At 41.9% G+C, this 27,999-nt stretch overlaps 3 protein-coding genes across 10 annotated transcripts in view; 1 reads left to right on the top strand and 2 right to left on the bottom strand.

The window, feature by feature from the left end:
• Positions 1 to 119: 119 nt before the first annotated feature.
• On the bottom strand, positions 120 to 14,331 carry cdk13 (cyclin dependent kinase 13). The gene is made up of 14 exons (XM_088321986.1): positions 12,517 to 14,331; positions 9,527 to 10,108; positions 9,151 to 9,309; positions 7,252 to 7,391; positions 7,001 to 7,171; positions 6,740 to 6,929; positions 6,609 to 6,665; positions 6,048 to 6,149; positions 5,897 to 5,974; positions 5,396 to 5,512; positions 5,191 to 5,322; positions 2,921 to 3,120; positions 1,876 to 2,325; positions 120 to 913 (listed from the first exon to the last, which is right to left on the bottom strand). Exons 1-14 carry the CDS (start codon positions 13,560 to 13,562, stop codon positions 258 to 260), a joined length of 4,080 nt encoding a protein of 1,359 aa, XP_088178112.1. The 5' UTR covers positions 13,563 to 14,331; the 3' UTR covers positions 120 to 257.
• Positions 14,332 to 14,571: 240 nt separating this feature from the next.
• On the bottom strand, positions 14,572 to 24,374 carry ralaa (RAS like proto-oncogene Aa). The gene is made up of 5 exons (XM_088321995.1): positions 24,185 to 24,374; positions 20,138 to 20,270; positions 19,860 to 20,068; positions 19,037 to 19,211; positions 14,572 to 16,708 (listed from the first exon to the last, which is right to left on the bottom strand). Exons 2-5 carry the CDS (start codon positions 20,249 to 20,251, stop codon positions 16,586 to 16,588), a joined length of 621 nt encoding a protein of 206 aa, XP_088178121.1. The 5' UTR covers positions 20,252 to 20,270; positions 24,185 to 24,374; the 3' UTR covers positions 14,572 to 16,585.
• The window catches only part of med1l (mediator complex subunit 1-like), a 21,726-nt gene continuing 17,415 nt past the window's right edge, over positions 23,689 to 27,999 (top strand). For 2 of the 8 annotated variants that reach the window (XM_088321990.1, XM_088321987.1), the window contains exons 1-4: positions 23,721 to 23,738; positions 24,618 to 24,743; positions 27,315 to 27,390; positions 27,460 to 27,514. In XM_088321990.1, coding sequence (XP_088178116.1) covers positions 23,724 to 23,738; positions 24,618 to 24,743; positions 27,315 to 27,390; positions 27,460 to 27,514 — 272 coding nt within the window. In that variant the 5' untranslated portion in view covers positions 23,721 to 23,723. Of the gene's footprint in view, positions 23,761 to 24,617; positions 24,744 to 27,314; positions 27,391 to 27,459; positions 27,515 to 27,999 lie in introns of those variants that run through there. The other 6 variants (XM_088321994.1, XM_088321993.1, XM_088321988.1 and 3 more) reach the window with 5 other exon arrangements.

The raw sequence follows: 27,999 nt of genomic DNA, 5'->3' as shown, positions 1-27,999 counted from the left end.
TTAAAAAAAAATAATAATACCGTATAGGCACACCAACAAACAAAAAGTGTGTTGTCCGTGTGCTGCTTAGTCTTTTGGAGCCTACTTTAGTCAGTAGTGCAAAACGAGATGGTATGAGGTCACAGTCACTGGAAGGACTTCTTCCCTCCAAAGTTTAATTTAAAAGATTTGTAGAAGAAATTACTAAAAAAATACCTGCAAACGGTCTGAGAAAAGCTCGTCTGTCTTCCAGTCCCAAAACGTCACTTACAGTTCATTTAGAAGGGCAGGCCCCGTCCTCGGATGGTGGAGTTGATGTGGGGGACGAAGCCCAGGGGTACCTGCGAGGAGGGGGAGGCCCAAGTGTGGCCCGGTGCAGAGATCGGGGGAGGTGGGTGTTGGGGCACGCCGTCCTTCATTAACAGAGCATGGTTGTACATGTGGAGGGGAGCGGGGTTGGGCGGGGGCTCCACCGGCAGGGCGCTATATTCAAAGCGGTGGTCCTTGTCCCCAGCAAACACCATGGCTGGGGGCGCGGCGGCGGCAGGGGGCGGGGGGTGGAAGGGCTCCGGGGGCATCGTATGGCCCGGACCACTAAACACTTCCCTCAGCGCGTGAGGCGGCAGCCCTGCCCCCAACAGGTGGCCCATAAAGCTGTCCCCAAAGCCCGTTGGCGTAAAGGGCGGCGGCGGCAGCGGATGACTGAAGTCCCCACCGTAGCCGGGTCCTTCTGCGGTCGGGAGGGGAGGATAGTCGGGCTCAGGGGGCCTGGCTCCGCCGTCTCCCCCGCCGGCCGACGCAATTGGTGGGGCGTGGCCGGGTTTGGGCTCAGGCGGCGGCCGTCTGTAATCCAGGTCAGCATGCGGGGGTGGCTCCGGGGGTTCAGGTGGTCTCTGGTCCGGGGGGAGGATGGAGACGCTGGGCAGGTCTAGCACTAAAAGTCAAAAACAAAATACCATAAATGTACATTGAATCCAGGAATTAGGGATGGAGGATTTTTGCCTTGAGTGATGCTAGCTGCTGATGCTAGCGTTTAAATGCATGAGGCTTGCTGCTGATGCTAACACCTGTGACGATACTCATGCATAGGCAACATTAACCACTCAAAGAAAACAAAAAACACTATTTGTGAATAACAGGCACTCATAATTTTTGATTAATAATCAGTAGACAGATTTTCTTCCTTGTTGAATATGTGCAGCCATGATAAAAATATTAACAACTTAAAGTAATAACTCAATAACAAAATATTATTTCCAATATGTATTTAATGTCCTTCAAAGTCAGATTCTTTATCGGATACACCAAAGAGTTGTTTTCCCCGTCATGCTTTTTTTGCTTTATTCATCTTTCAGGATTAAGTTTAGCTTTTTTTCCATTCTCTAACAAAAGTTTCTTGCACAGTGAATTCTCTGCTTACTACTCAATTTACGTGGATTTTAGCATTATCGGCAACTTTGAGCTTTAAAAGATTCAAAATGCTTCCTCTTCGCAATCTGAGTAACTATAACGCTAGATATTGGTAATTGCGCAAAACAGCAATAATTAACTCATTTTTCATTGGGGGCACACGAGCAATCGAGATGTACCGTATTTCTTGGAAAACTCAGTGCAAGTGATTTGTATATTGTTACTAAAAATAGAGCATAGGTGTCTTGTGGGTCAAGAAATGTGGTCGTATTCAATGTTCGATTGTGGTCAGCGATATTTTCGACTGATCACTCATTGCTTTAATATACTAACATAATACCACATGTATAAGGTCACTCGAAGTTCTTTTATGAGGTAAACTAAATGTGTGTGAAACTCCAACAAACATATGGTACTTTATAATTTAGGTCAATACCAGCACATGAATGGAACTTAATTATCTGCTACCTAGATCAAAGTGCTTACCAGGTGAGACTGGGCTGGATTCTGGAGCTTGTTTAGCATTGGGCACAGCGCCCAGGCTCTTTGCAGCAGCCTCCGCCGAATCTCCCCCTTCTCCGCCCTCCTGCCTTTGAGCCTGTAGAAGCTGGGCCAGCAGCATAGTGACTGCCGTCTGAGTGGCGGCTGCCGAGTCCCCCTCAGGTGGCGGAGAAGGGGGCTTGGGCATGGGCGGTGTGCGCGGCACGCCCGCCGGGGCGGCCGGTTGAGGTTGTGGAGCAGGCAGAGCTGGGAGATCTACGGACTCAGGAGGAGGGATGGCTTTTGTGAGCTGCTGCAGCGTCTCCTGGTTGACTTTGGAGCTCACGGCCTGAAAGAACTGGGCCGGGTTGGCGGCAGCGCTGTTGGGGGGGCCCAGGAGGTTCAGTAGTACCGCCAGCTGCTCCTGCGTGAACTGGGAGTTTGGACCTTTGGGGTCTGCAGGTATAAAAGAATCTGGATAAGTCCAAAACAGTAGCAAAAGTAGATACAGTGGTACCTCTTCAAAAAAAGCTTCATTTGTTCCAGGATCGTGCTTATAGATTGGGAGGAGTGGCGGTGCATGACTGGATATTCGGGACGTAAAATGAACAGCACAATATATTACTGTTTTTTCTTATTCCGCTTTGGCTGCAGCAATTGCTGCTTCCCGATTGTACTTCTTAGCTTGGTCACTCAGACACCTTACCGTTTCCCTTTTCGGAACTCATGGCTAAGGTTACAAAAAGCAGATACTATAAAACACGATTATAGAGATGCAAAAAATAAACATGCCGCGGATTAAATCTATTCTACAGGTATAACCAAGGGTGCGGAATCATGGGCCAATGGTGGGAGGCGCATGCGCAAACGAACAGGCTGATGCTGGCGGTGAGCAGTCACGAGCGGTCTCTAGTGGTGGCCTCTGGGACTGCTTGGAACTGGATTTTCCTTCTCTAGCACGAAAGATTATTTTTCCCCAAAAACTTGTATGTGAAAATACTCGTGTTTGGAAGTGCTTTTGTAAAGAGGTACCACTGTAGTTGATACTTACCCAGCAATGAAGAAGCGGTCACACCCGGTGCTTTGACGCCGGCAGATGCCTGGAAGCCCTGTGGGGTGTTGCTGCGACTGTCGTCCAGGCCCAGCTCCTTGCGTGGCGCCTTGGGGGGAACGGCTATCTCTTCAGGCATTTGCTTCTGACGCCGACGCTTCTTGCTCCACAGCTCGTGACAGTCTTGCCACAATGGAAGACTGTGGGGCGGAATAAATATCACAAAAATGACATAGGTAAAAAAAAATACTCGTCTAACACCCAAGAAGCCCAAAATAGTAAGTACAAAAGAATACGCTACAAAAACTCTACCTTGCGGAATACGATGGTTTTTCGGCATCTCTTTACCACATTTTCCCAACTATACCATGTCAACAACGTAGAAAATTTGAATTTTGCGGTGTTTGTGCGTGTGATAAGTTGCATCCCTAAGATGCCTGCCTGCTATTGGTCAACCTTATGTAAGATCCCTGGTCTGCTATTGGTTTGCTTCACAGAATTGTGAAAATTCTGATATTACGGTCTGTACTATCTCCCACAATCGCTTTCTCTCTTTTTTAATTTCAGAATATTTTGTTGTTTCCTCTTGTTAATTAGTGGTAGATGTTGTTTTTTACACTGTGCCTAAGTAAAAACTCCCAAACAAACCAACAATCTTGTGTGTTTTGTCAAGGACTTATACTATGCCTGGGTTCTAAATTAGCGGGCCGCGGTCCACGACCGAGCCACACCTCTCTGCGGACCCAGGGCGAATTGCACTTTTTTTTTTAAACAAAACCCCAAAAAACTTTTAAAAACAGATATTTGTCCGTCGCTGATCTATCGCCATGCGCTACTGTTGGATCGCCAAATTCTCTTTCATTTTTAATCAAACATCTCCCATGTTTGCTGTATTCACTGCATGTGCTCTTTGTGTCCTGTGTATGTGTGTGAGAGAGGGAGAAAGTTGTGCTCGGGAAACAGCGTGGATTGACTGTAGCCTGGGTGGCATGGTATTATGGGCTGTCACCTCTATGACAACGATGAGCAGATTGGCTGAGAAAGTGTGAACGCTGCTAGCTGGACTACACCGACGAACACACCGTCTGTTTACGTGCAACAAGTGGAAGATCTAATCTGACAAAAATGGCGTGCTCAACGATGACTGGAAGACGCAATGTGGACAATGAAAACCACCGTTTCCATGAGGAATAGATTGACAAATATGCATGCACATTGCCACCTGCAAGAAAAAAACCAATGTGCTTAAAATGTTTAAAGACGGTTGATAGAAAAAAAGGGAAAATGTGAAGCGCCATCATGTTAGGTTTCCTTCTAATTCAGACATGAGAAGGCTAGAAATTGAGACGTTGAAGCGGTCATATCAACAGTCCAACAAGGTTATTGTTAAAACTGACACAACAGCAAATTGCAATAGAGTGAAACTTCGAGTGTCGTGGGTATTGGCAAAACATAAAAACCCTTTCTTTGTTTGTTATGGGATAAGAAATGCTGGACTTTACCTCTGTTGACTTGCCTTGCACTTAACCGACATAACAAAGGACCCCAAAAAATTGGGGATCTTTAAAGTCTGTATTTGAGGACCCCTGCTATACTGTATTCTTTTGTACTGTATTTGCTAAGGGCCCCAGGGCCTCATAATGATTGGCCTTATCTAATTTTTCTCTTCACAAAGTCTTTATAACACGTTTCACCCTGGAGTGCCATGTCTAATTTCATTGCATAGAATGTTTCACAACATTGATATCAATGACAATAAAGACTATTCTACCCTATTATAATCTACACATAAGTCTTAAATACTCAACACTATTTTGATATTTGAATGAGGGGTTCATAACGCACTAACAAACTGATGTTGCTTGATAAAAGAGGCACTTTTTGACTGTCAGAGAGTGGGACATTATTGTTGTTATTATCATCAGTTTTATTTGATTTTAAACATTGTGTGAGTGTCCGCACGCGTGTAATTTGGCTTTCCGGGTTGTTGGGTGGAGAAAAAGGAGGGAATTGTATGTTATTGTGCACTGAATGTTTTTATAAACTAACTAGTTGCCTGAAAAAGTCCTCAACAAATGTATTATGATTTGATTTTTGATCAGGTATGCATTACCATAGCTTTCTATCCCCAGTCTAATAAACTTTATCACTTTTCTATCCCCAAGTTAGAACGAATTAACGTCGTTTGCCAGGGGTGCGCTGTATAATTCAATATGTGCCGGGTTCCTGCCTCCACAAGCGAAAAGACTCAGATCATATTGGGCACCTACTCTGGTGGTGGCATTTTTTCTGGGTCCACGTCCTTGAGGAACTCGCAGCTCAGCGCCTGCTCGCCCGTGCAGCGCTTGCTGGGGTCGAGGTTTAGCATGTGGTCAAATAAATCCAGAGCAGTCGGAGGAATGCTGTACAACAAGCCCAGCAAAATTAAAAAAAATCAACAGTTTTTTTAAATGTATTGCACAAGACAGTTCTTACAAAGCAAATTCCTCCCGCAGTCGTCGCCTGTACTGCTTCTTTGGTTTCATGGTGTTGAAGAAAGGAAGCTTGATGACGTCCGGCCACACAGCGGGACACGGGCTGCCGCATATCCGACTGGAAGGGATTACAAATATTTAAAGCTCTAAAAAACGCTACTTAGTATTGATACTTGAACGCCTTAAAAGGTTGCACACAAAGTAAAACTTAAGTTCTGCTTGAACCACTTGGGACATCAGCATAGTTTGCATCCTTGTTTGACTTAAATGATCGCCGTGCCTGCAAATATGATTTTATCTTATTAGGGTATTCTTCGAATGTGCGGAAACTTGGCATTCTAACCATATAGAATATTCCCGGGAATTCTTTAAAGTTGTTTTGCACATGCTAAATTTCACTCTGCCATGATGCCGCTGGCCCACGGGTGAGCCATAGAAACGGTAACACGAAAATATGTCCTGAAGCTAAGACCGTTATCTTATTCTAGAACTTGACCAGTACCTGATGAGCTCCAACTGCGCCAGCTCCTGGTTGGCTTGAAAGATGGGTTTTTTGGTGAATAATTCACCCAGGATGCATCTGCAAACAGAAATCATTTACTTGAAAACAAGTTGCAAAAGAAAACAAATACTTTTGAAAATGGTCTTCTTACCCGCAGCTCCACACATCGATGGCCGGCGTGTACCTCTCTTCACCCAGTAGGAGCTCAGGTGGCCGGTACCACAGAGTGATTACTTTGTTTGTGTAAGGTCGACTGAGAAAAGGACACAATTGTCAAACCAAGTGTGAATCCTCAAAGTTGAAGCTCGAAAATTGATGTTTTGAAGAGTTACAAAGTTTGGTCTGGATTAAGATGAGCGGTTTCAAGTTGAAATAGTTTGAAACGGATGAGAAATGTTGAGGTCAAAGAAGAAAAGATGGGGAAATTTATGATAAGAATATATTCGGTGTGTAATCAATTTTTTGAATGGTCCTGAATAAGGTTAAGATGGAATATTAGTAGAGGAAAACAACGAAGAATAAAGTACACTACAAAAGAAAGAAGAAAAAAAGTAACATTTTTATTTCACATTTATATACTTTATAAATAAATTTATATATATCATTTATTTTTCCAAATGTAAAGGTCATAAAAAGGAACAAAAATACACAATTGTTAAAATTAGGCATGGAAATATGTGGCAGAAAACTAAATTAGTCAAAGCCATCTCACCTCTCTTCAGAGTTGTACAAACGAGCAAGACCAAAGTCCGCCAGCTTGATTTTTCCTCTGATACCAGGACAGAGCACAAATCAGACAAAAGCAAAAAATAACAATAATGTTCATAAATAGCATAAACTGACTTGTTGTTGAGCAGGATATTGGAGCACTTGATGTCGCGGTGCAGGAAGTTCTTTTTGTGGCAGTAGTCCAGCCCCTCCAGCAGCTGCCTCATGAAGGACTTAATGTGGCTCTCATTGAAATGCACCAGACCTGATTCAAGCAGGCCCATCAGGTCGTGGTCCATGTACTCGAACACTAAATAAAAAGCGCCTGCAAATTTTCAAAGGTCAACAATTACATTATTAAAAGACCGAAGCAAATCTAGAAAAAGGAAAGCCTGCCTTTGTCGTTTTTAAAGTCCAGAGCGTCTTCCTTATCGGTGACAATCTCCTTCATGTTGATGATGCTCTTGTGATTGAGCTGCCGCAGAATTTTGATCTCTCGGATGGCTGTAATTGGGAAGCCCTCCTTTTCGTTGTCCAGGCGCACTTTTTTCAGAGCCACCATCTCAGCTGAGGGCAAATGACATTATCCGTTTGAAAAAAGAACATTTGGTGATTTTTATTTTGTTTTCGGAGTCTAGGTTTCTCACCCGTGTCTTTATCTTTGGCCTTGTAGACCTGGCCGTACGTGCCTTCGCCCGTGATGCCGATGATCTCGAACTTGTCCACGCAGCGCTTACCCCAGTCAATCTCAGTCTCTTTGATTTCACCGAATCTCGGGCCGCACATTCTGTAATCCACGAGAAGTTTGTGAAAATCAGATTCCTTTTTCTTGTTGTCCTTGGCCATTATTCAACCAAGATGCATATTCAGTTTGGAGAAATCGCACAGCTTGCCATCTAAGATACCGTATTTTCCGCACTATAAGGCGCACCTAAAAGCCTTTATTTTTATCAAAAGCTGACCATGCGCCTTCTAATACAATGCGCCTTATTTATGGATCAACATTAAGTTTTCCAACTAACTTGCAGCCGCCGACTCGATTTTCCCCCGAACGCCAAGTAGTACGCGGTGGATGGTGGGATTTATTTACCGGCGTTTCATTGGCTAACCAATGTGTCAATCATCAGTTGAATCGATCACTATTGGCTAAAGTTATTCGGAGGTCAAGAGGCGGATCCTTCTTATAATTTACAGACTGCCATTGGCTCAAACGGCAAACAAAGCCTGCAATTGGCCGAAAAAGATGTGTCAATTATCAGTTGAATCGATCACTATTGGCTAAAGTTATTCGGAGGTCAAGAGGCGGATCCTTTTTATCATTTACAGACTGCCATTGGCTCAAACGGCAAACAAAGCCTGCAATTGGCCGAAAAAGATGTGTCAATCATCAGTTGAATCGATCACTATTGGCTAAAGTTATTCGGAGGTCAAGAGGCGGATCATTTTTATCATTTACAGACTGCCATTGGCTCAAACGGCAAACAAAGCCCGCAATTGGCCGAAAAAGATGTGTCAATCATCAGTTGAATCGATTACTATTGGCTAAAGTTATTCGGAGGTCAAGAGGCGGATCCTTTTTATAATGTACAGGCTGCCATTGGCTTAAACAGCGAAACAAAGCCTGCAATTGGCCGAAAAAGATGAATGCGTATAGCATGTGGCCGATGGCATAGAGAAAGCATTTTTTTCTATTCTGTATTTGTAAATATTGTATTCTCCTGGATTTACTACCCTCACGGATATAAGAGGACATTGCCTGCACATTATTATGAACACAATGACTTTGGTGAGCTATTCCCGGTTATATATTGTCTTGTTTCAGACTGAACTCGATGTTTCTGTGATAAGCGGTGCAGATAATGGATGGAATGGAGTGTCTATTTTTAAATTAAACTCAATTCCAAGTGTTTATTGTCATATGCACAGTAAAGTTGCGAGCGAAAAAGAAAATAGATACGAAGGAATGGTTATCATTTCTTGAATCCCAAGACTTTAACCTTCCGAATGATGGAACGATGCATTTGAGTGACATCTTACGGACACCGCATTCGCACGTGTTCTCGACACGTATTTGCGTCTTTGCAACCTTTCGGAATGTTAAGGGGGTAATAAGTTGGACTGAACTATCTGACTGTTTTGTCGACGTTCCCATTGTAGCGCCTTATAATCCGGTGCGTCTTATATATGTCAAAAATAGGACCAAAAACTATTTTTTCGGGGTGCGCCCTATAACCCGGTGCGCCTTATAGTGCGGAAAATACGGTAATTGCCATATTGCAGGCAAGGGGGAAATATGAACTGAAACGGTTATATCTTAATTTCAATCTCCATGAGATTTACACAATTTAGTCCATGTATTATATAATTATTTCTTAAACTGCACTAAAGAAATAACATTTTATTTATTTGTTTTATTTGTCTCTAAAATGTGGTCATTGTATGGTGTGCCATCCTTATTCTGTTAGGAGTGAAATTTAACTGCACACTCATTAATGACATCGATTCACAAGTTTTTAGCAAAAACAGAATAGAAATCAGGAGCTCACTTGGGTCTCCTCCGCGGAGTATGCGCCTTTTTCTCATCGGCTGGGCTGCACGGAGAAGACGTGCGGCTGGAGAGGATAGGCGGTAGTGGCAGGTCAGTTAGGAGCTGCCTGCATTTCCGGTCGGATTTCTTCTTCCCCGCCGTGGAAGTGTCCTTTCCACTGAGAAAGGGATAAGAGCAACTATTTATTGGTTGAGGAGTTACTTTCAGCCTCTGTAAAGATGTTTATGAAGGCTTTAATATGATTTCATTTTACTACATTGCTCATTAAAATATATGACTTGCAGTTGATGTGAATTTTGAGCACACTCGATTAAAGAGCGGCGTTTTTGGTATGGTGCCTATATGGCAGAGGATTAGTTTCCTCAAGTACCAACCTGTCTCCTTTATCCATTTGCTCGAGAAGGCTGAGGGGAAGCGTCAGGGGTGGGATGCCCGAGATGAAAGTCCCACTGACATGTTCTTTCTCTTTGTTGGGCACGTTTCCCATCGCCGTTTTCTTCTTGGGGTCATCCCTTGCTTTCCTGTCTTTGTCGCGAAAGGCCGGCTGCTCAGTGCTCTTTTTTGAAGAGCGCTCGAGTGGTGATGGGGGATGAGATGAAGGGGGCGTGCGAGGCCCTTTTTCTGCCACTACTGCAGGCAAGGGTGGTGCTGGCGGCGAGGGTGGGCGTCCCTTACGGACCGCTTGATTGCTCCTAGGACTGGGCTGGTGCCCAGCAGCACCGCCACCTTTGGTGGGAGCGGCAGGCTTCCCGGTGCTTTTGGCTTTGGCTGCGGCCTCTGCAGCTTTGGCCTTCTTCTGCTTACTGAGCTCAGCCGCAAGGCTGCTCTTGAAGGTGAGAGTGCTTGGCGAAAGGCTGGAAGGCCGGCTACGGGAGCGCGAATGCCTGTGGCGGCTACGGGACCGGGAATGCCGAATGGAAGAATAAGGGCTGCGGCTTCGGGACCTGGGTGGTCGCCTGAAAGCAAAAACCAAGCAAGTTTAAAAGAACATTAACTACACTGCAGCATATCAACCCTACATCGGCCACCACATCACCCATGTCCTTTAACAACTACACTGGCTCTAGATTATCCAAACAATCACGTACAAAATCCTTCTGTACACCTATAAGGCCAATAAGCTTGCCAGTCTCTACCGTTCTGACTTCCTTCACATTGCCACACCATCCCACGCCCTCAGATCTTCCTCCTCCCTCCATCTCACTGTACCTGTTGCTCATCTCAGCTCGATGGGGAGAAGAGCTTTAAGCCGCTCTGCCCCCCAGCTCTGGAAGTCATTACAAACCGACCTCCGGAATTCCCTCACCCTGTACACTTTTAAATTTGAACTCAAAACCTACCTTTTCAGACTTGCCTAGCAGTAATAAATTGCCTCACATGCTCCCAGCCCCCTTTTAAACTGTACTTTTTTGCTTGTATCACTTGCTTGTTTGCTTTATTCTAGTTGTATTTTTGTTTTAAATTCTGTGTACAGCGACCTTGGGTGTCCTGAAAGGTGATTTAAAACAATATGTATTATTATAATTGTTATTTTTTCGTCCTTGCGTTTGATCTGGAGGGACGAAAGCATGACCAACTTGGGTGCAGAGGTGCTTAACTTGTTTGGGTGTTTGGGCATTTGGGTTGGCCATGGTCAATTTTCTTATGTTTTTTTGCTACTTTTTCCTTTTCGTGCATGTGTTTGTCTTGCGGTCGGTCACCCCTCTCGAGTGAAATGACCAGGGTAGATAGGTAGTTATTTTTAAGTTCAGCAGAGCTGCATTAAGTTGCGTTTCTAAGGCAACATGAATTTTTAGGGCTTTACTCCAAAATACAAAATTAGTACAAAGTTGCAACTCAAGGAAGTACAGTATTGTAAATTCCGGACTACAGGGTGCCCCTGATTAAAAAACCCATGTTCAAATTTAAGAGTTTAACTCAATTCTGTTTTTGTATGAGCTGCACTGGATTTACAGTTACAGCAATAAAATTGAATTTCTAAAATTTTAAGCCCGGCGCACACCAATTGCATGCCACTGAACGCCTGGCTGTCGTTTTCAGTTCGGCTCCAAGTTGTTAACGTCAGGCGTTTTGGTATCACCTGACCATTCAAGAATGGTGGTTAAATCGACAAGCGCATATTTGCTACTGCGTGGAAAGAAAATGTGAATGCGGCCCGCTTCGCATAAAATGTGAGCTTTATATTTGTAAACAACAGCGCCAGAGCAACCATACTGTGGAGAATAGTTCCAGATAGTTATACAGACATGGGAGTTGTCTTTGTGTTGTCATTGGTGGTTGTCGGGGTGATGAACCAAATTGCATTTATTTTTTGATAGTTCCTTTAAGATCAAAGGTAACATTAGCAACCTGACATGAATGCCGATGATACAGGAGAAGTGTAGTGTTTTTGAAAGATAACTTCCAAGTCCTATTTATTTGTATAGCCCTTACAGGTTACAATTACACCAACCTCTGATCTTAAACCAACATGCAGGCAAGGAAATTCCACTGCTGTAAAATTCTGATGTATACATTGAGGACTTGATTTATGAGTGGAAAGTCGAAGCATCTTAAGGACAGAGTAAATATTAAAAAAGTATTGTTAAACCTCCTGTTTTGATCTTGTTGTGAATAATGTTGGCAAAAAAAGACTAATTTCTCATTTCAAAGGGTGTAATAATTGTAAAAAGACACCGTTGTGGTGTTTTGTATTTAAAGGGCATCCATTGTGGAAAAGAGCAGCACACCGCTTTCCTCAGTTCCGCAGAGAGAAAAAAAGCTAAACCGTATTTAAAGCCGCAGTGTTTAAAATGTAGCAAAAAAGTCGCATTTTAGAATCCGGAATTTACTGTAAAATACGTCTCAGCAGTAAACATGGCAATTTAACTTTAAAGACTCGCATTTGAGCAGTTAAGTGTTGAAACAAAACCACACTTAAGGGTAAACAAAATGAACGAATATCAATTTTAGGGAGGCCCCATTCATCTTTGGCCTAGTTTAGTTGTTGCACGACTGTAAACTAAACGATTAACAAAAGGCAGCTCCCCTTTGTGTGTGAGCTCATGCGTTATATTAAAACCAATAATGAAGACAATAAATCATATCGGAGTGAAACCGCCTAAACCTTTTGGCAAGCATCTTTATTTCGCTGAGATAGTAGTCAAGGTCGAGAAGATGTATTGCTGTGATTATGGTATCATCGAGTGACGGCTACCAAGACTTGTTACTTTGTTGTTGATAGATTCAAGCTATTATGTTTCTCCTCTGTCCTTTGACCAAAGTCATGTTTGATATAAAATGTAGGGACTACTATTTGACTCTTAGATTTTCCCCTTAACAATACAGATATGAAAATGAACCAATTTGATTTTCACCATCTCACCTGATGTCCGGACTGGGGCTGGGGGATTTTCTGTAGGGGCTTCGAGATCTCCGGCGGCCCACATAGGGACTTGCCACAAACTCCCCCTGCTCGTACGGACTGTGGCGACTGTAACTGGGAGATCTGCGCCAGTTGACGGGACTGCTTGGCGATCGCTTCCTCTTATTACCCGTGAATGTGCCAGGGGACTTGGAGGTGCTGTAGACATCAGCGTCCCTGCTGTAGTAGTTGGAGGTGGGGGAGGGTCTCTTGCTTGGGTAAGTAGGGCTTCGCCGCGATACATTCTGGGTGTAACTTGGCGAGGACTGGTAGCTGTAGGGGTAGGACGTACCATAGGGACTTTCAGCTTTGAATCCCGGGCTTCTCCTGTAGGACCTTACATCATCGTCTCGATACGACAGCGGGGGAACTTCTCGATATGCAGAAGGAGTTTCTTTATCTGTTCTCGTTTTACTCCGTTGCTTTTTGGAATCTCGCTTGTCTGCAGCCTGAGACAACTGACCGGCAGACGATCTCTTCCCATTCCTGTCGTTGGCTTTCACCACGTCTCGGTGGTTTTTAGAGCCATCTGGGCTGAGCACTTTGTTGGAGTTCCTTTCACGGTTAGGGCGTTCCTTCTTTCGGCTTGGGTCCTTGCCTGTAGCTTTGCCTCTGCCGTGCTTGTCCTTGATAGAGATGTCCTTGCGATTCTTGCCCGGACCGTTGCTCTCACCAAAGTCCTTTAATCGGTCCACACAGATGAGGCGATCTACAAGGCTGTCTACTTTGGGAGAAGGACTCCCTGAGAACTGCTCAGACTGGGAGCTCACGTCATCGTACTCCACCACCGTTTCGAGTTCTGCCACCTTCCCATAAGTGGCGTGTCGGAGGTCATTCCCAGCACCAAGGTGCCACAAATCCCTGTCCTTTGCCTGCCTGCGTTTCTTCCTACGGGAAGCCGATGATCGTCTCTTGTCTCGGTGTCTGCTACCGGGCTGGCTCGCCTTGTGTCGCTCCTGCCTTCTCTGCACTGAGGGGCCATCCCGCATCAGATCCGAATTCGGCATTTGTCCACACGTTTGCACGCCCACTAGAGAAATACGTTACCACTATGTTATGCTACTCGTTGTGCAAGTAAAGTTAACATCTGGCTAGCTGGCATCATCACTCACTGTCTTAAATACTTCAATCACAAGATTAACGTTAGCATCACAAAGCTAATTCGATTGTGGTTCTCCCTATTCCACTCTGATTTGTAACCCAATTAACGATATGACGTAGGGGAATATTAAGGGGAAAAAAACGAATTCAAAATTTGCACATTTACGGTTTTGCTAGCACATGCTAAGTGAACGTAAGCTAGGTTAGCCACCTGAGGCTATCGGTAGGCGACAACACATCGCATTCACGGATAAGATTGCAGGGTTAGCGCCCGATAGGTATAAATACCTGGTTACTACCGTACACGAACTATACTCGAAATAAAAATAACAAACATGTTAACCTTCCATTTACACAACAAGGAAGTGAAGCGAAACATGAGCTAGTTAAGTTAGCCGCTAGCTAGCCGGGGAGCTTTCTTATCTCTCTCGACGTGGACATTAGCCGTTAAAAAGCCGCTTCGACCCTTGAATATGCCACCAAGCGCCTCGCTCCCCAAAACATCAAACCTTTATTCCGGTGGGTTTTGTTCGAATAAAGTTACCGAACTGTGTTAAGTTTATCCACTTAAAATAACTCGGAGACAGAGACGAGCTTTCAAACTACAGGCCGCGTGCGCCGGCGTCAGCCAATCACAAACGAATGCGTAACGACGTGCCCGGTGAGGTCATCACAGAGGGAACCCGGTACCCTTACAGAAATTATGAAAAGAAAACGAGAAAACAAACGAGAAGGGGGAAATTGGGGAGAGAAAACACATGAAAAAAGATTTTACAGCTGTTTTGTCATACCTCAAACGTTAGCTTGACTTCTCTGCTATTAATGCTATACTACCACTAATATGATTCAAACTAGACGTTAGAATTTAGTTTTAACTATCACAATACGCACAATAAACACTCACAATACAGTATGTCATTAGTCATATCATCTTTATTTTCCTCTTTCAAATAACGCGCACACACACACGCACAACTTGAAATGTAAGCATGACTTCCTTCACTCAATTTGGACAAGTTTAGGCTACATTAGTGGTTATGTTATAAACACAATAAGTAAACAGAAAAAATGTATAGCATTGCAATCATGGCAAAAACACCCGCCACCAAAACAGACATACACTTTATTGTATTCTTTTCAAATCACAATAATATAAAAAGGCAAAAAATAAAAATAAATAGTGAATTTGCTGTCTTACCACACGGTTTAATTGGAATAGAAATGAATGCATGGGCTAGAAGCTGACATGGTATCTCCCCCAAAAAGAAAAAAAATCCGCTGTTATGCAAATTGTAGCAAGCACTATGGTGGTTGTTTTGAATTGGTTTAAACTTTAGTATACCTTTACCTACAAATGCAATGGAGAACGCACACTAGTATTTCGTATTTTCAAAAAAACAAGTCTTTTAAGGGAGGGGGATGGGGCTGCCTAGCGTGCAGGAGATTAGCCCTTAAACAAAAATCGTAACAAAATAAGAAAAAAATACTACATTTTGTTGTAAATGATTGGTTTTACCTTCACAAGCTCGCAACACTCTCACCACTATGTGTGCTTTTCAGTAGATACATAACACAGGCATTGCTTTGCATGTTTGAGTGGGGAGCACAATAAAAGTGGCGGGGAATCGGAAAGAAAAACATGGTTGCAATTTTTTTTGATTTTATTGTCATTGCATAGTCTCTAGAATTGGCTGTCCATTTTGTTTATTGTCGGGTATGGTTTAACATCATAATAATAAAAATATCTGTGGCTCAGTTTTTAGCAAAAACAGAGTTTTTTTAATGGAGAAGTGATTGGAATTTAAAAGGGATCACTGACAAGAGTGAACATATTTAATTCTTGATTCCTATAAAGGAATGCCCTTTTTCGATGAACTAACAAGGTAAAGATTACATTTTGCAATATAGTAAATAAGAAAATAAAGAATCCATCAATTAATCCAACTGCTCCTTTTCATTCTGATAAAAATCAGCAATTCATTGTGTACCTTTCATATAAGTGTGACCCAACTGGCCTAATAGAGCACCAAAGATCACCAAATTACAAAAACAATAACTATAAATAATAAAAACAACTAGAAATGTGCAAAGAATGTTGAAATGTGCCAAAATGTGAGAATTTAATGTGCCTTCCAGACAATTTAGGTGGAAAAAACGTATGTGGGATTGCAGTGTTTATTTAAACCATCAAAACAAACACTTTTTTTTTAATAGCAAGCCTCCTTATTAGATGTTGACGTCTATATCCGCCAATGGCACTGAACGCGTTTGTAAAATAGTCACTCATTCGCTAGCAGGAATCAATTAAATCTGATTACTTTGTAGGGTAGTTTCCTGGTTCCTGTAGAGACGTTTACTTGTTTTTTTCTTTTTAACTTTTGTGAAATTCACCCTAAAAAACAAACTTAAATTGGAGTCGTTAATGAACATATTTAAGAATAAACCAGAGGCTGATAAACTGCAGTAGGACTTAAATGAGAATTTAAGAATATTGTTGTTCTGTTTTTAAAAAGAATTAAGATTCAGATACACCAACTATGCAATAGTGAGCTAGCAGTTCAAATATGTTAGGTGCTATTGCATGCATCTTGAAAACGGAGTAACCGACAGCTCGCAAAAACTTTCTGCCCCTGATTTGGATCTCGATTTTCTTTGTTTTATGAATTTAAGCAATCTTGTCCTATAGTCATTTCTTAACAGCAAATGAAGTCAAAACAGGCACTATGGAATGCTTTTTTTCCCCCTTCAATAGGTAGGGTTAAATGGGATTCAAGGGAGACTTTTATGATAACGCGTTACTCCCACAGCATATTGCCAAGAGCAGAAATGGATGCAGGGTGCACAGGGCTTGAAATAAAAAGTCTGAGAAATGTATATTATGTACACAAGCAGCTCTCTGGCTTTTTTTTTTTTTTTTGCTGTTTGGCCACTATAAAATACAACACCTCTCGCGGATTCTCTTGGCCAAACTTTTACTTTTCTTCTTGCCGTTTTTTTCTTTGCTGTCCTCCATCTTCCTGGCTCGGATCTCCCGCATCAAATCGAAGAAGACCTGCAAGGTTAGAAGAGGAAGTTTTTTTTTTTTTAGCTTGATAGACAAAAAAAGAAGATAAAAGCAGGCCACAATAGCACACTTTAACGGCCTGAACCAGAAAAAAGTGCTCTGTTGGCCCCTGCTCTCAGCAATAGTTGAATGGGAAAATATGGATTGCAGTCACAGTCATAATTTTATTTTGGCGGGGCAAAACAGCACGCTTTCGACAAAATGGCCTTCTGCCAGTCTTTGCTCCCAGCATTAGTCGACCAGGGATAATAGATAGCGGCCGCAACCGGCAGAAATAAAGTACGAAGGCAGAAATAAAATAATAGAAAAAAAAAAAAAGAGACCTACAATAGCGCACTTTGCCGATCCTCACAATATGCCATCGGGATAATGGATCACGGCCGCACAAGTGCAATTCACTTTTTGGTGGACAGAACGGGGGGGGGGGGGGGGGGTTTAGTAGTAGTCGCCAGGCCTAACTAAAGTGCGTTTTGCCAGCCCCCGCTCACAGCAATATTTGATCGGGGATAACGATTTGTTGAATATCTCTCAACCTGCGATACACTCTAGGCAACAAAATGGTCAGGAGTTACAGTACCGCACTTCTTTATTGAACTCATTTCTGATGTACTATCAACTTAAGCCAGTGTACAAGCAGTCTTGTATTTTTATCTTATTTTTTTCTATTATTAGTGTTTGTATACTTTTTCTTCAGCCAAATTCAAGCCATTCAAGCCAAAGCCAATTCCCCAATTTCTCCAGTAGCATTAGAAAACCTGTGTGTATCATGTATTTTGCAGAGCCACAAATATTTCTGTGATTTACATATGCAATCTTTAATTTATCAAGACATATGATTTTTAAATCTTTCATAAATTGCTAATATATTTGTTTTGTGACAAATCTCTCCTGTATAAGTGTTAGGTTAAGATTACAGTAATAAGTAGATTAAATCTTAGTTGGAGAAAGTTATTCCCATTACATACCACTAGTAAATTCTAACTTGATATTATGCATGGCCCTTAAGTGATACGCAATTACAGACACTCCGCTACTTATGAACGAGATTCGTTCCGGACGATCGTTTGTAAGGTACATTTGTTCAAAAATTGCTTCACTGCTATATTTTGTATGGAATGTATGTTTAAGGTTTATGTAAGTATTTTAAGGTTTGTATAAGTAACCTGTATTGTTTTGGACTAAAAAAATAAAAATAATAATATGCTCTATAAAGATAAATACAGTGAAGTTTGACTTACTTTTGGAAGATGGGCTCCAAGAGTTAGGCTACTTCCTCCGTGGCAAAAAGTGGCCGAAAAAAAGCGATCCAGCCATATTGAATGGATGCACGAGATATTAAAAATAAAAATGTCAAAGTTCTTAGCACGATGGAGATACAGTACAGTATGTTTACACACGAACTAGGATTGTGACAGGAAGAGGAAGACGGATTTCTCATTTGGGGTGGATGCTGGGTGTCCTCTCACAGCGCCACACTGTGTATAGAAGCACTACAATACTGTCCTGTACGCGCAAAATGGTGTACAATACAAAATCTAACTTACAGCAAAGTCCGGATATTCCCGAAAAAATATTTTTGTACACGTCGTTGTTCGTAACTCAAATGTTCGTAACTAGGGGAGCGTCTGTATCTGCACTTTTACAGTTTTCATAGTGCCCTGTTCAGATGCAACATGAAGGCGGCAAGGCGGATGGGTGGTTAGAGCGCAGCACCACGGTAGAGTTCCAGGGTTCAATTCCAGTTACTGCAGCCTCCCTGACTTGAGTTTGTATGTTTTCTCTGTGCCTGCAAGGGCTTCCTCCGAGCACTCCGGTTTCTTCCAACATTCCAAAAACCTGCATATGGGGTTAATTGGCTGGTCCAAACGGCCCCTAGATGTGAATGAATATGCGGCTCAGAAAATGGATGGATAGATGAACCTGTCCACAATCTGTAGGGGGCAATGACGCTTTATGGGACAGTGTCGAACAAAATAATGCCAGCTGTAGTTAAACGCCAGGGAAGAAGAAATGCAATGACAAAGCGAAGCCGCCAGAGAGCAGTGTTGCGTTCATTTTTAAGCAGACTTATTGAGAAACATGCCAACAATTTTAAGCATTTACAATAACTTCATCTATAATTCAAGGACTTTTTAATCCTTGACACAACATCAAAATTCAAGCATTTTCAAGGATTTCAATCACCAGTACAAACCCTGTTTTATGCCTTATTCCATGTTTATCCTGGAGTACCACGTCTAATCTTGTGGTTAACAATGTACACTAAATTGAAATCATTTCTAATAAAGACAAGTCTATCCTAAAAAAAGCCCAAACCTTGTCTACGTTGGCTCTGGTTTTGGCCGAGGTCTCCACATAGCAAACTCCCCACTGTTCAGCACGGGCCTTGGCATCATCGGCGTTGACTTGCCGCCTATCGTCCAGGTCTGACTTGTTGCCCACCAGCAGGAATGGAACGTTCTCGTCTTCTTTCACTCGCAGGATCTGCTCCCTACCCAAGAGAAGGAGAATTGGAGCATGGGGCACATCTCGACTAAGGATTGACCAATAGTTTTTTTAGGGCCGATACGATTTTTAGCAGTAAGAGGAGTCCGTTAACATATTCATTTGCTGAAAAAGATTACAAATTGGAGCAAAAAAAATATAATTAAAATGATAAAGAAACAAAGAATATTTTCTACGAATTGAAATAAAACTTTGATAGCTCTCTTATCTTCTACAGTAAATAACTAACAAGACTTATATTTCACTTAAACCAAAAACTAAAAAAGCAGGGAATAAAATTAGGCTTAGGACCAACTCGTAAAATAGTAGGTCAAAACTTAAACAGCTCCCTTAATCTTTTACAATAAATACATAAAAATGTCCATACAACAAACATTACTTGAAATCGACTTAAAGCAAAATGTGCATAGAAATTGAAAAGTGTGGGCACTCCTTTTTTTAGAGCCAGATATGCGAACTATTGTTATGGTAACAGCTGGTCACTCAGCCTTCCACTTTAGTGTGCTTTTTTTATGCTCACTTAATCACAAACACACGCTTGATTGACAAACTAGTGTTATGATAAGAACTAATATATCAGTCTCCACCTCCCAAATAGGCCTGCGCTAAACTCGGATGACGTTTTAAGCCAAACCTGAAGTCGACTGTGGCTGCAAAAGACTCCAACTCAGTGATGGAGAAAACGCAGAGGAATCCCTCGCCGCTGCGAAAATAGTTGTCGCGAATGGCTGCGTAGTCCTCCTGCCCGGCCGTATCCAGAATGTCGATCTGCACCTCCTCACCGTCCAGCACCACTTTCTTCCTGTAGCTGTCCGCTTTGGTGGGCTCGTAGTCTTCCACAAACTACCATCCAATTTATTTTTAAAATCTATTCATGGAATTATTCGGAGAAAATCTGTGGCATGCTCTTACCTCGTCATACATAAACTGAAGTGTGAGGGCTGACTTCCCAACCCCGCCACTGCCCACCATGATCACTTTATGGAGGGCTAAAGAATTTTGCCCTTTGGGTTTAGCAGCTGCCATGGCTTCACGTAGCAGGTACCTGATCAGACGGGGATAGGAAAATTATACAAATTAAAGGGAGACTCTAAACCAAGGGTCACAAAACTAAAGTCCGCAAACCGTATCAGGCGCGCCTAAGGTTGAAATCATCATTGCTTGTGTGTCACCTACATAAACGTGTCTCTCTTAGATGTGCTCGAATAAACAGTTTTTTATTTTTTTCATCTTTTGGGGCTTTTGGGTTGGCATTTGGATTTTATTTGAAGTATTCCTTTTCTTACATTCACCATTTTTAGTCTAGAATAAATGAAAACAACCATCACATGCGTGAAAATCAAAATACACCCCGCGCCTCCTTTTACACAGCCTATGCGCTCAGCAATCAAAAAACAAAGAAGCAAATAAGCATGGTGAAAAAAGTATAAAGGTTCTTGGAACTCAGTTGAGCATTTTTAACACTTACTTAGAGAAAACATTTTACTGACACCTCAAACTACGCGCCCCACCCTGAATGCAATATGATTGCACTCACCTCGATTTCTTAAACTGTGTCCCTTTGTGTACCCCCATAAAAACCTTTACATTCCACTCATGGGCCAACCAACATTTAAGTAGCTGGATACATGTTTCGGTATTTGCCTTTAAAAAAAAAAAAAAAAAAAAATCTGCTCATCAAAATATGAAATTTCATTCAATAAAACACTTCTTAAGTAGCCCTATTGAATTGAGTTTTTCAATGCAAATGAACAAATTGTGCTTGAAAAGGGAAGTATTAATCTATTATTACTCTCAAAGTTTTTATTTGTAAATGATTATATTTATTTGTTTTTAAAACTAATTGGATGAAATTATCTCATTATAAACAAATAGACAATGAAACATAACTTGTGCAGGTAACTGCAAAAGAGAAAAAAATGTATTTGCTTATGTTATTTTTCTAATGTATTGCAGAGGTATCGGATTTAAGACTTTCGGCATATGCAAAAGGTAAAATATATGAAACAGCTTTTTTTTCTCTCTGGCCCCAGTGCAATCTCTTTCAAACCAATGCATCTCAAAAAGTTTGCACACGCTTGCTTTAAACCAAAATAAAGTGTAACACAATTAGACTTAGTCTTCCACTGATTTTGGTAAATGACACTTCATGATGTTCCAGGATAGTTTTAATAAGATGGGGGAAATGGAAATCGGAAAACACTGTGGCATTTGCTTCACAGCCACACCCATCTGCAGTTGACAAAAGGCCTGAGGAGTTTGTTTGTGTGCAAACAAGCAGGATACACCTGCAAAAGACATGAGGTCATGGAATCAGGGATGAATAGATTTCCCAAGCTGGTATAATAGACCCTCTGGATACAGCGACCTCGCCTTATCACGTTTTTACTTTATAGTTTGGAATAAGACATGTTTTCAGCCCCTCTTCACTGCATTTTCCCCATTATATGACATCAACAACATATTAATTTGGTGTGCCCAAATAATGCTAAATGGATTGCATTTCTAAAGCGCTTTAACCAGTCACTGAACACCTCCCTAAAGCGCTTTACAGTTTACTTCACACTTACCCATTCTCTCTCTCTCACACACACGCCTCCTACCTGCTTTAGGATGGGGCATTAGGGGTTCAGTGTCTTGCCCAAGGACACTTAAACATTTAACTCGAACCTGCAACCTCTTGGTTGTTACACAAATACTCTACCTCCTGAGCTACTGCTCAAACTTCACAGTATCCATTCAAGTGACTAGTTAAGTCTTTAAGGCGCCTGTCTGCTATCGGTCGATGTCATAAGATGCTGGTCTGCCATTGGATTGCGTCACTGCATCATGAAGATGCCAATATGCTAATCGAACAGTTTTGCTTTTTATATTCAGTTAAGAAACCCATATGCTCTGTAAAAACATAATTTTGTACTATATTTTTGGGCTAGAGTTCAGCAGCACAGTGGTTAGCGCGTGTGCACCACAGTTCTGAGGTGTGAGATCGAACCTTCCTGTGTGGCGTTTGCATGTTCTCTCCATGCTTGCGTGGGTTTCCTCCGGGCACTCCGGTTTCCTCCCACATTCCAAAAACATGTCAGGTTAATTGGCCGGTCCAAATTGTCCCTGGGTGTGAATGAGCGAGTGAGTTGTCGGTCTCTGTGTGCCCTGCGACTGGCTGGCAACCAGTTCAGGGTGTCTCCTGCCCACTGCTTGAAGATAGCTGGGATGGGCTCCAGCACCCCCGCAAACCTACTGAGGATAAGCGTAGCAGATAATGGATGGATGGATTTTTTTGGCTATGGGTACCAAGGCTTGCAGTGATACTAAAGGGAAAAGCAAAAACACGATAGCCATGGAAACAAAACTTATGATTATCGAAAAATATTAAGCAGGCAAAATAATAATTACCTTCCCTAAGATTCAACGCGCTAACCAATAGACAATCCAGACTATTGTTAAAAATAAGGAGGTGATTAAAACAAGTGAGTCTTTTAAGTGTATGACAATCCTCATAAATCACTGTTTCTTCCCCCATATGCATCCACCCGCAACTCCACTCGACCAGCTCATGTCACGTTACTCTAAAGGTAAAGAAAATATAATTTTACCTTCACAAGTATATTTATTTGTAATAATATTTAATCATATTGTCCCTAGGTGTGAATGAGCGAGCGAGTTGTCTGTCCCTGTGTGCCCTGCGATTGGCTGGCAACCAGTTCAGGGTGTCCCCTGCCCACTGCCCGATGATTGTTGGGATAGGCTCCAGCACCCCCGCGACCCGACTGAGGATAAGTGGTGCAGCTAATGAGATGAGATGAGATATATAACACATAAGTCATATTAACCATGTACTCTTTTCTTATTTGAATGTTTTTATCTGTTCAACCGGGGGTTTGGAAGGTATTAGCTAATTACCTTGGATTTCTATCCCCCACTATATAGACAAGTCATGTTTATTTGTATAGCTCTTAATCACAAGAAATCTATTTCACTTTGCTATTCCCACCTAAGAACAAATTCATGTCTTGGGGGTTCTACGGTAATATTTGAAGATGCATTATTTGGAAACCTGATTTCTGTCAAAATGTTTACTCTGGAGTAGAAGATTTATCCAAAGTAAGCAATAAATTTTATTATTTTCATATAAGTTGCTGATGGCGCATCATCCCAACCGTTGACACTTGCATTCACTAATAAAGAAAAACACATTGAAATCAGAGTACAGCATTTACTAGAATTACATCCAAAAAGCAGAGTAGGAAGTTGTTTACAGCACGAAACACGAACGCATTTGGAAGATTGTATTCAGCTAAAAAAAACTAACAAAAGCATTTACGTTATTTTGAATATATGGAATGTCAAACGACCAGTTCAGGGTGTCCTCTGTCCACTGCCCGAAAATGGCTAGGATGGGCTCCATCACCCCCTGCGACCCTACTGAAGATAAGCAGTGCAGATAATGGAGGGATGGATGAATGTCAAACGCTGCCGGGAAGCAGAAATGGTGATGCCAATGACGACCGTAACGGTATACAGTACCTGTCTGCCAGGTTTTTTTCTTTAGAATTATCTTACAGAATATTGTCTGGACTTTCAGTTGTTCCCCTTTACAATTAAAACCCAAATAGGTGGTAAACCGTTACAATGACGATCATTGGAGATCATATTAGCAATTTGGCAGGTGACTAGTAAAAGGATGCAAGTCAAATATAAATTAAAATAATTAGCTAGCTTTGGTACTTTTACAGCAAGCAATGTAGCAATCGACCCTTTACCCATTATATTAGATTCTTATAATGTAAAAACAATCCAAAAGACGCATTTGAGGACAAAACGATGAGGACAAATGTCCAGCACAGCAACAGATGTCGCCTCAAATTCTGCAGGGAACGAACGATACCACAGCTAGCTAGCTAGGAGCTGATTCGGAAAGCCAACCACACGAACCTCGCAACAGAAGAAAAAGCGACCTACCGGAGTTGTTAGAACCTTAAGGGTCGGTGTCGAAACCGGACGCGGATTTGAGAGTCCGTATGGAAAAGAAAAATAAGGAGACTTCCTTGCTAGCTGCTCGTTAGCTCATGGCTAGTTCCCTAAGCTAGCTCAGCGGGATGGGCTGGACTCGGCTGTACTCGGTTTTAATCGGATACACCGCCTGCTTGTGCACTCGGCAATTCTCGTTTTCACTCGGCTATTCCCGGATTCGTGAGCCTCCGCCCTGTCCCTTGTGATTGAGCTCAGTTAGCTAATTTGTTATTTAAATTCTCTTCATCTTGTCTTTTCCTGGTTTAACCTGTATTATTTGAGGTTCCATTATATTGTCACCGTAATAGAAATGCACCAAACTGATTAATTCACATCAATTAGCTCAGCACTATAAATAGCCTAACTGCGCGTTTGTGCACAGGAAACGAGTGCTAATGTTCGCGCGGGTTCCCGAAAAATAACCATGAGCTTAATGTTATCACAGCTGCACTCCAAGTATGCAGAAAAGACTTGGAACGAGACCTTCAATCTGGTCAGAAGATGCATGGTGAGTGGGAAAGTGAGAATGTTTATGATGCTAAAACATCTGGTCATTTTTGTAAATGGTCACTGTCAAGGAAGTGGCTTGCGTAGTATCAAATTGACCTTTGGCACTATGGTGATTTTCAAGAGTACTTAAAATATATTTTAAGATATTTTCGCCCTCTGGATTTTTTTTTTTTCAGTGAAATAATGCGCATGAATTTAAACAGAATAAAATGTTTAGCAAATAATAAATCTACAGCGCAGCACGGCGGTGCAGTGGTTAGGGCGTGTGCGGCACAGTTCTAAGGTCAAGAGATTGAACCTCCTGTGTGAAGTTTGCATGTTCTCCCCGTGCTCCCCCACATTCCAAAAACATGCATGTCAGGTTAATTAGACGGTCCAAATTATCCCAAGGTGTGAATGAGCGAGCGAATTGTCTGTCCCTGTGTGCCCTGCGACTGGCTGGCAACCACTTCAGGGTGTCCCCTGCCCATGCCCGAACATAGCTGGGATGGGCTCCGGGACCGTACTGAGGATAAGCGGTGCAGATAATGGATGGATCGATGGATTCATCTACATAAAATAAAGCAGTATTGGATAGTTCAAAGTGGGATGTCCAAACCCTACAGAAAGCGTGCTAGATTTGGTCATCTGAAAATGTGTGAGGGCTGACTCTTCAGCCTGGCATTCATTGAACAGTCTGATAAATTCACCCTCCCTGATATGTTTGCAGTGCCTGGCAATCAGTGTCGTGACCTCGTGGCTTGCCTTTGTAGCATTTTCATTTGAAAAAGTGCTGCTTCGCCATTAAACTAGCTTCTAGTTTCTTCCTTTTCACAGTGTTCGTTTCCAGTTAGTTTTTTGTGGTCAGCATGCTTTGTCTGGCAGTACTTCCTGATATGATATTCTTTGAAAACAGCCACAGTCTCTTGGCAAATTAGGCAGACGCAATTGTTTCGGATTTTTTTGAAAATAAATTGTCCCCCAGTCTAGAAAGCGGTGGCCCTCAACATTTTTTTTAATCTACTGTTGGAAATGGGGTTGGCTAAGATTCTCACAGAAATACCTAGGCAAGGTGGCCAAAGGTCTGCTGCAATCATCTGGTGAAATGCGTTTTTTGTATTTTAATTTTAATTTTAATTTTTGGGGTAGAAATTTATTTTATACTGCGGTCAACATAACTTGTAGGTCACATATTATTCATCTTATGACAGAGCTTGCAGGGCAGTAAAAATTTGATCATGGACCGTAACTGGCCCCTGAGCGGGACTTTGCACATGCCTGGTTTAAAGAAACAAAACCACAAAGTTTACGAGACAGTAAAGCTACTCACATGCTCAACTACACATTCGCCCAACATCATGTTGAGACATCCATCTTAATTCACAAAATATGAAAGTGGAAGTGGACTCATGTTTGAATATAAATTGGCTCGCAGTGAATCAAACATGAGTATTGCCCTGTGTAATGTTGTAAACAAAACATGGATGCTCGAGTATGCAGGGAAAATACTCACCGACCAGCTATAACAGAACAAAAAATGAAACTAGGACGATAAGAAACATCATCACAGATGGACAGAAAAACAGCGTAAGTTCAATGAAGATTAGACCATTAAATACAATGCAGGCACACTAACATCACTAACATGCTCTAACTAAACCAAACATAAAAGGAGGACACAGAAAACAAACTCACGTATTGAGCGAACAGGTACATAATGTCTTAACGCCAACTAGCTCTAACTGAACAAAACCTGAATGATTATGACACTGGATGTATTGGAATACAAACTTTAACTGAATGAAAAGTTTAAAAAGACCACTTACGCTATGCTGGAGCACTAACTAGCTCTAACTGAACAAAACCTGAAAAGAAAACTAAACACGAATTATTTGAACATTACCTGAACTCAAACAAAATACAGAAAAAAAGAAAACACACAATATGTTGTAACAGTAACTAACTGACCTCATTGTGAAAGGGAGACAACTGAGTATATGTTGGAACACAAACTAGATTTTCCTGAACACTACATGTATCAATGCTGGCTATGTGGGAACATCAACTGACCCAAAAAAAAATGACACAAAATATGTTGGGATACAAACTAGCTCTAACTAAACAACACATGAAAGACAGAAACCAAGATATCTTGGAACCCTAACAAAAAAAAACAAAGGACAACACTGGGTAAAATGGATATAAAACTAAAATGAACAAAAACACTAATTGCATCACAGAAAATAATTGGACGCTAGATTTAACTTATAAACATCATAAAATAAATGACTAAGAACATGTTGGGGTACGAACTAGCATCAACTTAACCAAAGGTAAAAGATGGACAACGCAGGACATGTTGGAACAGTAACTCGACAAAAAACATGTAGGCTACTCTAACGAGCTGTGACTTAACAAAATGTGAAACGGGTGCAACCTAGGACAGTCCCACTGTTGATATTTTTGTTCTTATGAGAGAAAGGCAAGTGTGTTTACGCAAAGAAATATTGTGTTGTTACACAACTAGGCCTTTGTGTTGGTGTTTTGTATAATCATTGTCCTCACACACTTCCTCCTTATCTGGCCAAAGGAAAACCCCAGAAATGACTCAAAACCCTGCCAACCGCTTGTTCGATCTCTGGAACGGCTCCAGGAAGTATTTAATGGTAAAAACAAAAATATCTAATTTAATGTTAAAATTTTGTATCCAATTTATATCCTTTTATTTTTTTCAGTGTCTTCTTTGAATGCTATGCAATCTCGTCTAGAGGTGATAGCCAAACGACAAGGGTACGAACAAGGACAATTGTTTTGTGTAACATCCAAGTGTACAGCGGACCCCCAGAATACGACACTATTTTGTCCCGAATTGAAATGAAATTGCCATATAGCGGGGTATAATAACTTATGCTAATGCATTCCGAACTCCCATTACCCCAAATAAAACCATTAAGATAATAAAATGGTATGAAGCAAATCCTCCTTATGTTTACTATACTTGTACAGTATATGGTTTAATAATAAATGAAATTAATATACATCCATTATCTTTGGCTTATCCGGAGTCTGGTCGCAGGAGGCAGCAGCCTTAACAGGAAAGCCCAGATCTCCCTATCCCCAGCCACTTCTTCCAGCTCATCCGACAGGATCCTGAGGTGTTCCCAGGCCAGCCTAGAGACGTACACTCTCCAGCGTGTCCTGGGTCGTCCCAGGGAAGGAGCATTCCACCCTTTGTCGGCTGAGTACAACGATCTCGGACTTGGAGGTTCTGATTT

This window comes from Urocampus carinirostris, chromosome 18, assembly GCF_059441175.1.
Source record: "Urocampus carinirostris isolate Australia breed hairy pipefish chromosome 18, RoL_Ucar_1.0, whole genome shotgun sequence".
In the NCBI taxonomy this organism is placed as follows: Eukaryota; Metazoa; Chordata; class Actinopteri; order Syngnathiformes; family Syngnathidae; genus Urocampus; species Urocampus carinirostris.
Note: the sequence above shows the minus strand (reverse complement) of the source record. Positions and strands in the feature narration are given on the sequence as shown.

Bases quoted from the DNA above. Each gene is read 5' to 3' on its own strand.
- cdk13 (XM_088321986.1), bottom strand. From the start codon at position 13,562: ATGCCGAATTCGGATCTGATGCGGGATGGCCCCTCAGTGCAGAGAAGG. The intron at 10,109-12,516 runs GTGAGATGGTGA...TTTTGCTTTCAG, and splicing joins AGCCCCAGTCCGGACATCAG to GCGACCACCCAGGTCCCGAA. The intron at 6,150-6,608 runs GTGAGATGGCTT...TCCTTTTCTCAG, and splicing joins TTGTACAACTCTGAAGAGAG to TCGACCTTACACAAACAAAG.
- ralaa (XM_088321995.1), bottom strand. From the start codon at position 20,251: ATGGCAGCTGCTAAACCCAAAGGGCAAAATTCTTTAGCCCTCCATAAA. The intron at 20,069-20,137 runs GTAAGAGCATGC...ATTGGATGGTAG, and splicing joins TTCAGTTTATGTATGACGAG to TTTGTGGAAGACTACGAGCC. The intron at 16,709-19,036 runs GTTTGGGCTTTT...CTAACCTTGCAG, and splicing joins CCAGAGCCAACGTAGACAAG to GTCTTCTTCGATTTGATGCG.